Raw genomic sequence first — 15,542 nt, forward strand, 5'->3', positions numbered from 1 at the left:
GACCGCGGCAGTGGCGGAGCCAGGTAAGGGGGGAGGCAGACCCAGTCGGCCCCCATTTTGTCCCCCTTCCTCCTTACCTGCGTCCGCCATCCACTGCGGAGGCAAGTAAGTGGGGAAGGGGGGGGCAAAATGGGGTCTGAATCTCAATCCGGGCCTCCGGATCTCGCTTCGGATCCCGTTTTGGAGTAGATTGGGGGAGGGTGGGATCGGGCCCCGAAGCGGTTCGTGGGGGTGGTGGTGCGCAGCCCTAGTTTCCTCAAAGTCGATGGCACTCCAAAACAAAAGCCGACTTTTCCCGCGGCAGGCTTGGGATGGCAGCTGGGACCGTCACCTTTGAATGGGAATTTCGATCTCAGCTTGTTCCTAAGGAGGCCAGCAGGGGGGTCAGGAGGGGACCCCGTTGCTGGGTCGTGAGCCGGCGGGCAAAGCGATGCCTGCTGGGATTTGTAGTCGTAAGAACAGAAGAAGGGCCCTGAGGCTGGATCAGGTTGAGGGTCCATCTTGTCTAGCATTCTGCTCACACGGTGGCCGACCAGCTGCCGGCCAGGGACCCACAAAGTAGGACACGGTGCAACAGCACCCTCCTGCCCATGTTCCCCAGCAACTGGGGAACATAGGCTTACTGCCTCTGATACTGGAGGTTGCACTTAGCCATCAGGACTAGTAGCCCTTGATAGCTTTCCCTTCCAGGAATTCATCAGCCATCCAGATTGGTGGCCATCGCCACATCCTGTGGCAGTGAGTTCCACAGTTTAAACGGGTGGCCATTGCCCCGGCTTGTGGCCGCTCCTTCTTGACCCTTAGCCTGGCTCTTTCCCTGCCCACCCAGATGCAGCAAATGTACAACATGATCATGAAGCACAAGCAGGCGATGCAGGAGATGCAGATCATGTGGGAGAAGACGGTCAAAGACCACCAGTCCGGCTACGACAGTGACGAGGAGGTGGACACGGAGCTGGGCACCTGGGAGCACCAGCTGAGGCGGATGGAGATGGACAAGACGCGAGGTGAGCTGGGACGACGGTCACGCATTGGCTGGGGGCGCAAACTCATGCAACCACCAGTGGGTTTAAAATCCTCACCAGAGGACCTGCCCCTGGCAGTTCCACATGGACTTTTGGCCCAATTGGAGTCCACCATGTGCAGAGCCTTCCCCGTGGTGGCCCCCTTCCTATGGAGTCCACCATGTGCAGAGCCTTCACCGTGATGGCCCCCTTCCTATGGAGTCCACCATGTGCAGAGCCTTCACCGTGATGGCCCCCTTCCTATGGAGTCCACCATGTGCAGAGCCTTCACCGTGATGGCCCCCTTCCTATGGAGTCCACCATGTGCAGAGCCTTCACCGTGATGGCCCCCTTCTTATGGAGTCCACCATGTGCAGAGCCTTCCCCGTGGTGGCCCCCTTCCTATGGAACTCCTTGCCCCTGAAAACAGCTCTTTTTAAGGAAGCCTTCCTTGGTAGAACAGCTGCGGTTTAATTGGCACTCTGCTTTTAAAAAGTATAATTATAAATCGTGGGGGTTTTTTCCCCCTTTGTATCATTTGATTTCTTGTCGCTCACCGTTCTGGAATCTCTTTACATGTGGAGTGCGGTACACAAATGTTGTCGATAAATTAAATAATAAATACATAACAAGGGCCTTTCCTGACCTGGTGCTCACCAGATGTTTTGGGACTTCAAGTCCCATCAATCCCATGTGGCATGGCCGAGGATCAGGAGTGCTGTGAGTTGTCGTCCAAAAGATCCAGACTTTGGGGGAGACCGGATCAGCTCAATTCCTGGAAGAATTCCCTAGCCATTGGCTGAGTGGGGATAAAGGGAGGTGTAGTCCCATCGCCTTCTGTGGAACCAAGTTTGGGAAGGGCTAATGCACTGCTAAGCCTAATGGGTTGTTAGAACTTAAGAACATCAGAAGAGCCCTGCTGGATCAGACCGAGGGTCCGTCCAGTCCACAACAGCACCCTCCCACCCATGTTCCCCAGCAACTGGTTCACACAGGCTTACTGCTTCAAATACTGGAGGTAGCATATAACCATCAGTGCTAGTAGCCATGGATAGCCTTCTCCTCTAGACATTTATCCACCCCTCTTTTAAAGCCAGCCAAATGGGTGGCCATCACGACATCTTGTGGTAGTGAGTTCCACAGGTTAACTCTGTGCTGTGTGAAAAAGCCCTTTGACCTGTCCTGAATCTCCTACCCATCAGCTTCATGGGACGACCCCGCTGGGTTCTAGTATTTTGAGAAAGGAAGGAAAATGTCTCTCTATATCTACTTTCTCCACACCAGGCATAATTTTGTACACCTCTGTCAGGTCTCTTCTCAGCCTCCCAAGCTAAACAAGGTCTTGTTTTCATCCTTCTGCCTCTTTGCTTCTGCTCTCCTTGCTCAGAGTGGGCCGAGCAGCTGACTCAGATGGGACGGGGGAAGCATTTCATCGGAGACTTCCTGCCGCCTGATGAACTGGAGAAGTTCATGGAGACGTTCAAAGCCCTGAAGGTAAATGCTTCGCGCCCTGTCCACACCGACAGGGTTGTTCTAGAATCATAACAAGAGGCTGTGTGTCTGTCTGTCCGTCTTTCAGTGCCGTAGCACCAACACCCTGAAAATTAAGACATCTGAAACTCGGTACACATACTAAGGGTGTGTGTGTGTATGTGTCTTAGGATGTGTACTTCTGGGTTGTTATATTTTAACCCATTAATTAATTTTAATTCATTTTAATTGTCCATGTGGCTGAAGCCTGTAGTAGAATCTTCAGCCACTAGATGGCAATGTCACTAACTGGCACAGAGCTTTGCAGGCCTGTACTGTTTGAAGGCAGGAGGGATTCACAGGCCCAGGGGGCACAGAGTTACGTGCTTTCTCCCTCCCTGTGCTGTGCGGAAGCCTCCCTTCAGGGGGATGGAGTGGACAGACCTCTCCCACACAGGCAGCCATAGGGTTGCACCATGGCAGGAGCCGTGCCTCGAGGTGCCGTTGGTTACAGCTTCGCAAAGACAGGGCGGGCGATGCATGAATTTGCTCGAAGACTTCATTGTATCAAACGTCAGCTTAATCCAACCTTCTGCTAGTATGTTACTAATCGCAAAGCTTGCTTTGTACCAGCATTTCCCTCAGGCCTCTTTGCAACACCAGATCTAAAACCTGGTATCTATGCAGAAAAATATCCCCTGAGCATGTGCAGAATATAGTTCCCTTATGACAGTTTATGGGCTGTGTCCTAGTCCCCACCCATCAGGGACTATTTATCTTATAATAGAATCTTACGTTATGTACATTATTATAACTTATATTGTATACTATATAACAACATAAGTGTAATATATGCTCTATTGTAATATATGATATACTAGCTGATATACCCGGCATTGCCCGGGTCCCTGAATAATGTGTATTTGATAAACAACAAATATCTCTGCGACTTATTCATCTTTAAGTTGGTAGGAGATTTTTATTTCAGCGAGGAGTGTCGGGAAACGGCTTTGTGGAACTTCAAAGGTTGAACACTCAGTCCTTGAGAAATAGATTCTTGTATTATTATACAAAGAGTTTTCTCACAATGGCCACAAAAGGCCAGTAAGTCTGGCCTCCCGCCCAAGGCATGCTGGTAGGCGTGAGCCTAGTTGTTTTGACTAAATTCTTTCAAAATGCGTCAAACCGAAAAATGAGTGTTTTTAGATTTTTCTGGTACGTTGTATAGACAGACCTTTCAGCATGCCAAAATTCAAGTTTCTAACTCAATTAAACATTTCTGGACATACAAACCCGCTCACATACTTTCAGCTTTATAGGCAGAGATCACATTATTGATTGTATTGTAATAGATTGTATTCTATTTTTAACCTGCCCAGTAACAACAGTTCTCTAATGGGGGAGGAAAAGGCTATGGATGTTGTTGTTAGAGATGTGAAGGCCCAGAAAAAAACTGGGAAAATTTGGAAAGAAACTGGTTTTTTTCTGAAAAATTGAAAAAAATGAAGAAAAAACAGATTACAGGATGTTTTATGTTACCATGATGAATAAATGTTTAAGACAAGGTGTTCAGATATTTACTTCTCCAAATGATTTCTAAAAACTGTACGGTATCAGATTATTACAATGTCTGTGCGCCGAGGACAAGCAAGTCCTAGGTTGCAAACTGAGACTACAACTCTCAAATGCAAGAGCAAGATGCACTTCTGCCTCTAGGGGGCAGCACTGCCATGGAAGCAGAGACTGAAACTGATACTGATAGGTCAGGAAATGAGTTTGATTAAATTTCATGCATATTCATTGAGTCTTGGTTCCCCCATTTTTCTCAGTTCTTTTTATGGGAATGGGGGCTTCATGTCTTGACACTGGAGGACTAGCAGAGACATAAATAATTTTCTTTGTTACTAATGTTGGTGGCTTCTTCTGTTGTTGTTTTAAATTGATTTTTTGCCTGCTCATAAACTGGCAGAACCAACGAGGTTCCTTACAGTTCAGGAGCTTGTAGCTCCATTTGTTACCCCCCCAAGAGTAAAAAAGTAAATTAAATGTGTAATAATTGTTTGAATGCACTGTACTTTTAATATACCAAATGTAATAATTTTATGCCAAACCAACTTGGACATCATTACATTTTATGTTGCTAAAGTAACAAAGTGACTTTCAAACTGTAAAAAGTGCTAATATTGCATTATTTTGATTTTTCTGAAAATTTTCCGTTTTTTTCCTGAAACCCCCCAGAAAAGACACGATTTTTTCCCCCATGGCTTCAAAATTCCCGGAAATTGTACATCTCTAGTTGTTGTACCTTCTTGAATGGCTTTGAATATCCCACGTTTGGCTTTTGGGGCAAATTCTGCACCAGATGGGGCTTTAAGCCTCTCTGTTTTCTCTCACCACTTTTTGGGTTTGTTTCGTTCCGCCCCGCAGGAAGGCCGCGAGCCCGATTACTCGGAATACAAGGAGTTCAAGTTGACGGTGGAAAACATCGGCTACCAGATGCTCATGAAGATGGGCTGGAAGGAAGGCGACGGCCTGGGAACGGAGGGTCAGGGCATCAAGGCACCTGTCAACAAGTGAGTGTTTCCGACTCCTGGATGTGGCTTTCACGCCACGGGGCGTGTGCATGCACAGTGTGCCTGGTTTCCCAGTGATCTCTCTCTCTGTCCCTCCCTCCCTCTCTCTCTCCCTCTCTCTAATAACCACTTAAGAGATATTTTTATATACGGTCAGCGGTATATAAATCTATGAAATGAATTTAAAAAATAATAGCCCTTTTTTTTGGCTGCTCATTGTGACTTTATTTCTCTTCTGTGTTGTCTTCCGTCTCAGTTTGATCCTCCTTTCTATCTCTTTTGTGTCTATCTCACTCTCTCTCTCTTGTGTCTGTCTCTGTCTCATACGTCTGCCTCTGTGACATGCGTCTGTCACGTCTGTCTCTCTCCGTCTTGTGTCTAACTCTCTGTCTGTCTCTGGCTCAGCTCAGACGACACGTTTCTCAGCGGAGGTTTTAGAACTCCACAGTGGAGTTTTTGCACCACCGTTGAGAAATGTGTTGTCTGGGGGGAAAACTCCATGCATCGTTGGAGGTGGGTTTTTTTTTGGAAAACACTGCACGCAGGATATCCACACTGGAGAGGAGAGTTCCTGCACAACCGTTGTGTGGTGGGCTCTGTGGAGTTCTCTGTTGAGTTGACTCTGCTGGATCAGACCGAGGGTCCATCTAGTCCAGCACTCTGTTCATCCAGTGGGGAAACCCACGAGCAGGACACGATGCAACAGCACCCTGCTACCTATGTTCCCCAGGAACTGGGGCACACAGGCTTACTGCCTCTGCTACTGGAGGTAGCACAGAGCCATCACGACTAGTAGCCATCGATAGCCTTCTCCTCTAGGAATTGATCCAACCCCCTTTGAAAGCTCTCCAAATTGGTGGTCATCACCACATCTTGTGGAAGTGAGTTCCATAGTCTAACTGGGCTGTGTGAAGAAGTCCTTCCTTTCATCTGTCCTGAATCTCCCACCCACCAGCTTCATGGGATGACCCCGTTGGGTTCTAGTATCCTAGGAGAGAGAGAAAAATGTCTCCCTATATCTACCTTCTCCACCCCATGCATCATTTTTTTTACACCTCTCTCTTGTCTCCCCTCAGCCTCCTTTTTCCCATGCTGAGCAATCCCAGCTGTTGTCACCTTCCCTCCTAGGGGAGAGGCTCCTGGCTCATTTTTGGTATGCTTTGCGTACAAAAGGCCCCAGGTTTAAGTCCCACTGTCTCCAGTTTAAAAAGGATCTGGGGGGGATGGGGAAGACCCTTCTCTGCTTGAGGCCTTGGAGGGCCGCTTCTCATCCGAGTGGACAACAGCGGGCCGGATGGACAAAGAGTGTGACCAGCTAGAAGGCTGCTTCCAATGTCCTCCGTAATATCTGCTTGCAGAAGGTAAACATTCGCCTTTTCCCAAACAGGGGAATGACAGCAGTGGACGGAGCAGGATTTGGGATCGACCGCCCCGCCGAGTTGTCCAAGGAGGACGACGAGTACGAGGCGTTCCGCAAGAGGATGATGTTGGCCTACAGATTCCGGCCCAACCCACTGGTGAGAGATTTATACATACCCTTTGCTCCCTGCGCTAGGAGCGCTTCTGGGATAACTTTCACTGCACCGCTGTCAAAACGGCAGGCCGAAAGACCGGTGGGACCTGTGACAAAAGGTTGCAGTGTGGAGTGGTCCAGTTCAGGGTTCCTGCCAGCCAGCCCTTTCCCGAGGAACTCCATTCCGTTCCTCTTCCCCCACTCTCAGCCGACACTCTAAGAATCATAGAATAGCAGAGTTGGAAGGGGCCTACAAGGCCATCGAGTCCAACCCCCTGCTCAATGCAGAACATAAGAGCAATGCTGGGTCAGACCAAGGGTCCGTCTAGTCCAGCGTTCTGGTCATACATTGCCCAACCAGTGTCAGGATGAGGTCCGGGCTCCCTGGTTTGGTCTGATTCTGAATCCAACTTGGAGCCTTGAGTAGAAGAAGGCCAGGTGAGACGAGAGCGGAGGAGGAAATTCTCCAAGACTCTCCAGGAGTCAAGGAGGAATCTTCCCAGGGGCTTAGCAAACAGGAGGCCCAAGCTCAGAGATCGTCTTCCGCCCCGCCCCTCGGAAACTCAGTCTTTGTCAAAGGAGGAGGGAGCATCAGAATCGACAGTTCCCAGAGTCTGCCCACGGAGTCAATCAGACAGAGTTGAGAGGAGCGGGGAGGCGGCCCGCTGGGCTAGCTGCATAGAAGTATAGCTTCCAAATTCCTGATGTCCAGCTGGAATTTGGTTTCCTGTAACTGGAGCCCATTATTTTTGATAGTATGATGCATTTAGAATGATAGAATGGTAGAGTTGGAAGGGGCCTATAAGGTCATCCAGTCCAACCCCCTTGCTGAATGCAGGAACCCACCTTAAAGCATCCCTGACAGATGGCTGTCCAGCTGCCTCTTGAAGGCCTCTAGTGCGGGAGAGCCCTCGGCCTCCCTCAGACATTGGTTCCATTGTCGTGCCGCTCTAACCATAAGGACGTTTTTCCTGAAGTTTTGTCATACTGCTCTAACAGTCAGGAAATTTTTTCTGATGTCCAGCCAGAATCTGGCTTCCTGTCACTTGAGCCCCTTAATCCGTGTCCTGCACTCTGGGAGGATCGAGAAGAGATCCTGGCCCTCCTCTGTGTGACAACCTTTCAAGTATTTAAAGAGTGCTCTCATGTCTCCCCTCCATCTTCTCTTCTCCAGGCTCAACATGCCCAGTTCTTTCAGTCTCTCTTCATAGGGCTTTGTTTCCTATTTCTCTCTCTCTCCTAGCAGGAGTGGGTTTGAGGTGAGTCCTTCACATTCAACCTTTAGCTGATTCCCCCCCCCCTTTTTTTTTCTTGTCTTTTTACAGAACAATCCCAGGCGTCCCTATTATTGACTTGGCCGTGTGCTGCTTCCCGCCTGCCACAGACAACGTGGCAGTTTGTTTATTGTGAGAAGTTTTTAAAACCAGCGTCTCCTTCCATCCTTTCTCTCTCTCTCTCTCTCTCTCTCTCTTTTGGTTGGTTCGTTCGTTTGAAAGTATTCTGTTTTTTTAAAATTCGAGCCTCCATGCGTTCATCTCTCCCGAGAGCGTCGGACCGGTTCGTTACCACTCCTTGGCTTTTGTTCGTTGGTTTCGTGACCTTACCCCGAGTTTGAGGAGGAGCAGAACAGAACCAGAACTTTGGAAAAAGAACCCCAAATGCAAAGTCATTTGTGGGACTTATGGACGGACGGGCGGGGGGGGGGGGGGCGTTCAGCTGTCGATTAAGTAAGACGAAACGCTTCGCCTTACTCGCTTTTCACTTTGCATTTTCTAAACAAACGAAGCGTCCTTTTCTCTTTCCGTATGCTCCTGACCTGGGTTGGCCGCGGGGAGCGGGTGTGTGTACAGGTGTCGCTGCTGTTGTATATATTGTGCCAATCGGAAGTGGGACATGGGGTGTGTTGACTTCGGGGAGATGGGGTGGGAAGATGAAGAAGCTGACCCCAGCCCATGGCGAGGTTGTCGCTGGGTTCCTTTGCTCCCAAACAATAGCAATGTTGTCGCCGGGTTCCTTTTCTCCCAAGCAGTGGCGACATTGTCACTGGGTTCCTTTCCTCCCAAACCATAGCGACATTGTCACCAGGTTCCTTTTCTCCCAAACCATAGCGACATTGTCACCAGGTTCCTTTTCTCCCACGCAGTAGCGAGATTGTCACCTGGTTCCTTTGCTCCCAAACAATAGCAATGTTGTTGCCGGACTCCTTTCCTTCCCAAACTCTAATGGTGATGGAGGACATAGGGGTGACGCTCCCAGGGTCTGCCGCCGCCCCATTTAAGTGCTCCTGGTACGGCATAACTTCCCACCCAACTCTGGAATAGGCAGCGAGAGAGTCCGGAATAATCCCTCCAGGTCTTTCTCCTTACTCCCTAGTCTTCAAAAAAGGGTTGGAAATTCACTTCCTCGTTCCTCCCAAGTATGAGAGGAAAGCAAATCTCCTTGATTCCCACTAAAGGATTCTGGCAAGCATCCGGGTTTGCCCCGAAAGAGGGATGTTTTGGGAAAGGCGAGGAACAGGGGAAGAACTCCTTCCGGAAACGTGACCCAGGAAATAAACGTCAACTTCCTCCTTGCACGATGCGCCTCGGTTCGTACCCCTCTCCTCTTTCTTTCCCGCCCTCCCAACACCAAAAGAAACACACACACACAAAGACTTGTACCACTTCTTATTATGTTTGGATGCATTTTGGGGTGGTGTGTTTGTTTTTCGTTTCATTTCGTTACTCTTTAATGACGAGCGGTAGTGTTGATGCGTTTTGGCTCTCGGCAAACCATTGAATAAAATGACGCAAACGTCTCCAGGGTTTTTGTCCAGGTCTTTTTGTTTCGGAGGCCGGACATCCCCAGGGAACTGCGCTTTTCGGAATTCCAGGCCAGGGGAAGGGGGGGGTCAGAAAGGGGCCGGGGTGTGTGTGTGGAGTCCGGCAACGGTGATCCAAGCGGACAGACGGGTGTGTGTGTGTAGATTTCATAGAGAAATGTAGCTCTGAATTATTATTATTATTATTATTATTATTATTATTATTATTATTATTATTATTATTATTTCTTCTTACCCGCCTCTCCATTTTGATCGAGGCGGGGAACAACAGTAGATATAAAATACATAAGAAGATAATATACATTGTTGGAACATCCTAAAAACTTTCTAAAATTCCACTTGATAGGCACTTTGGAGGACACGTAGTCCAGAGGGGTGGAGCCGGGTGGTTGTAAGAGCCACGGTACAAAGAAAAACTTGAAAGCAGGGTGTTGCTCACGGCTGATCCCTGTTGCTGCTGCCCGGGGAATGATGGGAGTTGTAGTCCGATACACCCGAAGGCACCAGTTTGGAGAAGACTGAACTAACGGGTCGCCCTTTCCCAGTTTTGCCGGTGCAAGCTCTCGAAGGAAACCAACCGGCTGGCGGAGGCAGCACAGCGTCAAGAGGCGACATCCCACCCAGCAAACCTCTCTCCGGGCCGAAGAGCAGCGTGACAGTTTGTGAACGTTCCGTAATCTGGCTGCGTTTTGCCCGTCCTGCCCTGCTGCGTGTTTTAAGATACGCGAGCCAGGAACCGACGCAGCTGTGGGCGAGCTGGGTCCCCCTCCAGATTATGGAGAACTATTAGCCCCCCCGTGGTTGTGGATGATGGAAGTTGTAGTCCCAAACATCTGGAGGGCCATGCCCTTCCCCCAAAGTAAGGACTACATCGGTGTTACATGCGGCTTTCTAAAGCATATTGGCAGTGCAGTAATAATCACATGCTGACAACCTGGTGTTTCCCGTCTTATTTTAAATAAGCAAGCTTCTAGACCACAAGGGTGCAAACGTAAGCTTGAGCATTTGTGGGTGAAGTAGGATGGGAGCAGAACTTCCTAGTAGCCGCTCCTGCTTCCACTCACAAAAGTGGCATCCACGGTGCTCCGTTTGTATAACTCCCGCACACTGTAGAATCTCCGTGTGTGCTGGCTCAGTTTGAACACGGCATCTCCAGGTAGCGCTGGCAAAGCTCCTAATGAAACCCCGGAGAGTCAGTGATTTCGGAACAACTTCAGCAGGTGAAGCTGAAGGCAAAAAAGCCTGAAGCCCAAAATCCCAGCTGGTTTTAGCTTGGAAGTTATTATTGCCAGCAGCTGAGCTTCAGGAGCAGCATTTTAACAATTTAGAAAGGGAGGGGGGGGGAAATATGCACAAAAGCTTGGAATCACCCAACGATCTGTGGTTGGAAGGGGCGGGGCTTCAGAAGGGGGCGGGGCCACCAGGGGCAATCCCAAGAGGGGCTGAATTTCTCCCCTGGTTTCGTGGCACACCGTAATCTTCTTTCCAGCGCCACCTTATTTATTTATTTATTTAAAGCTTTTATATCCCGCCTTATATCATTAAGATCTCAGGGCGGCGTACAGATCAAAGCATACAGTATAAATCAGTAAATATACACAGCTAAAAACGAATTAAACCACAAACCAAGTTAAAACAATATATATAAATATATTGATCAATCAAAGCGGGTTTCCGTCGGTCGCACCAAAGCGTGACGTGACATCAGGAGAGTGGAACAGGGTGGCGGACGATCCTTTTTTGGCTTTGGCATCCCAATAAGGATTGGATCGGCTCCTCTTGTCCTCTTGGTTATGTATAAAATAAAATGTTTGCGTGCTAGTGTGTAGTGGAGTTTGGAGGCCGGGGATCATGCCTCACGCCCCTCCTTGCCATCTGTACGACTTCCTAGGCCAAAGTTTGCACTGCTGTAATCCCGTTCATGGACTCTTAAACTGTTGATAATGAAAGGAGATAGCTGAGATAACGCTCACAAAAGCGTGGCAGGCGAAAGGCTGTGCAAACCAGGCCTGGGCCCCAAGGCCTTTAGCTGCCTGGAAATCAGGGTGGCCATATCAAAAGGACCGGGCTTCTGTATCTTTAAAAGATGTATAGAAAAGGGAATTTCAGCAGGTGTCCTTTGTATGCATGCAGCACCTGGTGGAATTCCCTCTTCATCACAACCATTAAAGCTGCAGGAGCCCTGCCCGAGTGACCAGATGCAAAAGACTGCAGCTTTAACGGTTGTGATGAAGAGGGAATTTCTCCAGGTGCTGCATGCATACAAAGGACACCTGAAATTCCCTTTTTCGATACAACTGTTGAAGACACAGGAGCCCGGTCCTCTTTTCTGTAGGGTCACCCTACCTGAAGCCCAAAACATGGTGCCCTCACTCCGTTCCATACACAAAAGCCGGCAGCTGACTCTTCTGCCGGTGTTGGGCGTGGGACGGTGTCTTCCTCCGTGCCCGAACACCAGCTTAAGAGGGGACGGCATCTCGGATCTGCCACCAGAGGTGACCGCCTCACTCTCAACAATAGGGCCGGTCCCACGTGTGAAATGTCGTGGTCTTTCTTAACAGCTCTTTTCTTCCCAGCCAACCCAGCGGCTCTATAAAGGAGGTTTAAAAAGCCAAGGGACTACAGGACGTCTTCGAGAACTGAAGATAGTAAAGAAATTACCTGCTGGCGTTGGTTTGAAAAGCAACCCCTTTTAAAAGTGTGCCTGTCTGTCTATCCATCTGTGTTACGCTATTCTATTTTTAACTTCCAAGGTTTTAGATTTCTAAAGATTTGAAGAGAGAGGGTGGGGGAAATGACGCCAGCTGGCTGGTGTGTTGTGAAGGCACAATGCAGTAGGAAGATCAAAAGCCACATTTTATTTTATTTTTGGTGGTTTGCTACGGCAAGGCAAGGCAAGGCAAGCTGTTCTGGCCGTTGTTACCTGGCTTCCATCCGGCGAACGGTGAATAGCACATGAACAGTTGGAAGTCACTGTCCCTGGTCAGCCGCTGTGCAAACAGCGCTGGACTAGATGGACCCTCGGTCTCATCCAGCAGGGCGCTTCTGATGTATGGACGCTCAGCTCTTCTCTTTTGATCGGTTATGGGCAGGATCCTTGTTTCTCTGACTCGCCCGACGCCCCTTTGGAAGGCGGTGGGCTTCTTGTGCCAGTGCCAATAACGCAGCCTTTGAGAAGTGTTTCAACTGCAGAATGAAAGATGGAAACCCGTCAAGCAGGGAAATGGGGTCTGGCCAGAGAAAGGGTACCCCTATTTGTTCCCAGGGATCTGAGCTACACCCCTGCTTTTAGGCGTGTCTCTTACCCACCCCTTTTTTTAAGACTGTACCATTTTGGGCCCAGTATGTAGAAAACCTGCCCTTAAAATCTCTTCACTGGCTGCTGGGTGAAGTATAGTGTTGGTTATCACCTTTAAAGCCCAACATGGTTTGGGTCCAGGGTTAGGGATCGCCTCCTTCCGTACAACACTCCGGTCCTGCGGGATGGCCTCCTTCCGTACAACCCGCCCTGCACACTCCGGTCCTGCGGGATGGCCTCCTTCCGTACAACCCGCCCTGCACACTCCGGTCCTGCGGGATGGCCTCCTTCCGTACAACCCGCCCTGCACACTCCGGTCCTGCGGGATGGCCTCCTTCCGTACAACCCGCCCTGCACACTCCGGTCCTGCGGGATGGCCTCCTTCCGTACAACCCGCCCTGCACACTCCGGTCCTGCGGGATGGCCTCCTTCCGTACAACCCGCCCTGCACACTCCGGTCCTGCGGGATGGCCTCCTTCCGTACAACCCGCCCTGCACACTCCGGTCCTGCGGGATGGCCTCCTTCCGTACAACCCGCCCTGCACACTCCGGTCCTGCGGGATGGCCTCCTTCCGTACAACCCGCCCTGCACACTCCGGTCCTGCGGGATGGCCTCCTTCCGTACAACCCGCCCTGCACACTCCGGTCCTGCGGGATGGCCTCCTTCCGTACAACCCGCCCTGCACACTCCGGTCCTGCGGGATGGCCTCCTTCCGTACAACCCGCCCTGCACACTCTGGTCCTGCGGGATCGCCTCCTTCCGTACAACCCGCCCTGCACACTCCGGTCCTGCGGGATCGCCTCCTTCCGTACAACCCGCCCTGCACACTCCGGTCCTGCGGGAACGGTGTGCTGCTTTTAACGATGCACTGGTTTTAAACGTTTGAATTAGTTGTATGTATTTTATGGTGGTTTTATTTGTGTTGTACCCCACCTCGATCCAGAGGGAGAGGCGGGTAGCAAATAAATATATTATTATTAATAATTATTATTTTATTACCCTGGACTTCCCCAATCTTGTTTCTTGCAGATGTGTTGAACTACACTTCCCATCATCTCTGGCCAGCATGACCATTGGGGAGTATGGAAATTGTAGTCTGACGCACCAGCAGGGCCCCTCGTTGCTGTTTTCGCCTCACCCGTTTCTCCCTCGTTCCGTGAAGTGTTTCTGCCTCCCTCTGGTTATTTTTTTACTTTTCCTTTGCTGTCCACCGCCCGGAGATATCCCTTTAATTCCATTATCAAAGTTCTCCAATGCTCTTGCCACACATGCGTGTCCAGTCCTTTTTAAGGATCCCGGCTCCCGGTTTGCTATTTCTCACCCGAGACCTCAAGGGAATCTTGGGGTGGGTGGGGAATTTAATCTTACCCCTGACAAATGCTCCAGTGCCCATTAATAATACGACTGCTTCTGTCCTTGGAAGATTAGGGAAACATGATTGGAAAACAACCGCAAGACATCTACGGGGGGGGGGGGGGCAGAGAGCAATTTTGGAAATGAGCGTAGCCTATTCGAAATAAGCCATCGGGTTTATAAGAATATAAGAGACGTGCTATATTTCAACCTTGCACCGTTGGTGTTTTCCAACATTGGCTAAAGAAAATGCTTCTGGGACACACAGAAGCCGAGGTGGGCTACCTGTGGGCCTCCCAACGGTTGCACTACGTAGCCCATCCTCACTGATTATCACGTTAATGAGGCTGAAGTCCAGCAACGTCTGGATGGCCACGGGTTCCCCATGCCTGCTCAGGAGCAAAGTGTGAAGCCTCTTCCTAGGAGTACATCTGTCCTTAGAATCCAGTACATAGAGGTAGACTGTTCCTGTTCGCAGAGGCTCTGTGTTTAACCATCAAGCATTACCCCCTGGTGGACTTAAAATAACTGCTTTCCTGAACTAAACCAAAGGACTGCCTTCTAGCATGGTAGTCCAAACTGAAAAGCGAGTGGTAATAACCTATAAAGCTCTATGGCTTGGGATCAATCTACCTGAAAAGGGCACCTTCTCCCATACAAACCTGCCAAGGACTTAAGATGTTCGGAAGAAGCCCCGCTCTCTGGCACATTTGGTGGCAACGTGAGATAGGACCTTCTTGGTGGCTGTTCTCAGCCTTTGGAACTCCCTACCAAGGGAAGTTAGGTATTCCCTTTCTCTGTTATCCTACTGCCAGCAGGAAGACACATTTTTATTCAGCCAAGCCTGGGGTATATAAACCAGTCAATTGCTGAAGGGAGTTTAATTGGTTTATTATTTTATTTTATTTTGTTATGTGCCATCAGTAAACAACAAATCCCTGCCACAAAGGCTTACATTCCAACGAAATCACATGCATTTAATGTATTTCTATTTCCGCGTTTCATCGCTATATTTTATTTCCAGGCTGCCTGATAGCCAAATCTCTCTGGGCCGCTCATGAAAACCCTAGCCCACAAGCTCATAAAAACACAATGGGCCTGTTCAGACAACACGTTAAACCATGGTTAGGCCACTAACACCTTTGCAGCAAACGGTTAGCCAGCGCACGTAGTGGTTTTATGGAAGGGTTCAGGCAACGTGCAAAGTCCTGGTTCACACAATGCGTTAAGCCATAAGGTTTAGCTAAAACACTTAACCAACATGGCTTAGTGTGTCCTCTGAACAAGGTCTCTTTGCTGGCTGCTTTAAAGCCCTACATGGTTTGGGTCCAGGCTACCTGCGGGATCGCCTTGTCCCATACAATCCGCCCGGCACACTCAGGTCCTCTGGGAAGAATTTACTCAAGCCAACAAAAACAAGGCTGACAACTATTCCCAAGAAGACCTTTTCTTCTGCCGCTCCCAGTTTGTGGAATGGCTTGCCGGGAGAGATTTGTCAACTTAACAGTC

General features: G+C 49.5%; 1 protein-coding gene across 1 annotated transcript in view; it reads left to right on the forward strand.

The window, feature by feature from the left end:
- SUGP1 (SURP and G-patch domain containing 1) overlaps positions 1-9,357 on the forward strand; it is a 23,586-nt gene extending 14,229 nt beyond the window's left edge. Inside the window, exons 9-13 of the mRNA XM_063147147.1 lie at positions 744-1,007; positions 2,392-2,498; positions 4,902-5,047; positions 6,435-6,564; positions 7,886-9,357. Of these exons, the coding sequence (XP_063003217.1) occupies positions 744-1,007; positions 2,392-2,498; positions 4,902-5,047; positions 6,435-6,564; positions 7,886-7,912 (674 nt within the window). The 3' untranslated portion in view covers positions 7,913-9,357. The remainder of the gene's footprint in view (positions 1-743; positions 1,008-2,391; positions 2,499-4,901; positions 5,048-6,434; positions 6,565-7,885) is intronic.
- The last annotated feature ends 6,185 nt before the right edge of the window (positions 9,358-15,542 follow it).

This window comes from Elgaria multicarinata, chromosome 23, assembly GCF_023053635.1.
Source record: "Elgaria multicarinata webbii isolate HBS135686 ecotype San Diego chromosome 23, rElgMul1.1.pri, whole genome shotgun sequence".
Taxonomy (NCBI): Eukaryota; Metazoa; Chordata; class Lepidosauria; order Squamata; family Anguidae; genus Elgaria; species Elgaria multicarinata.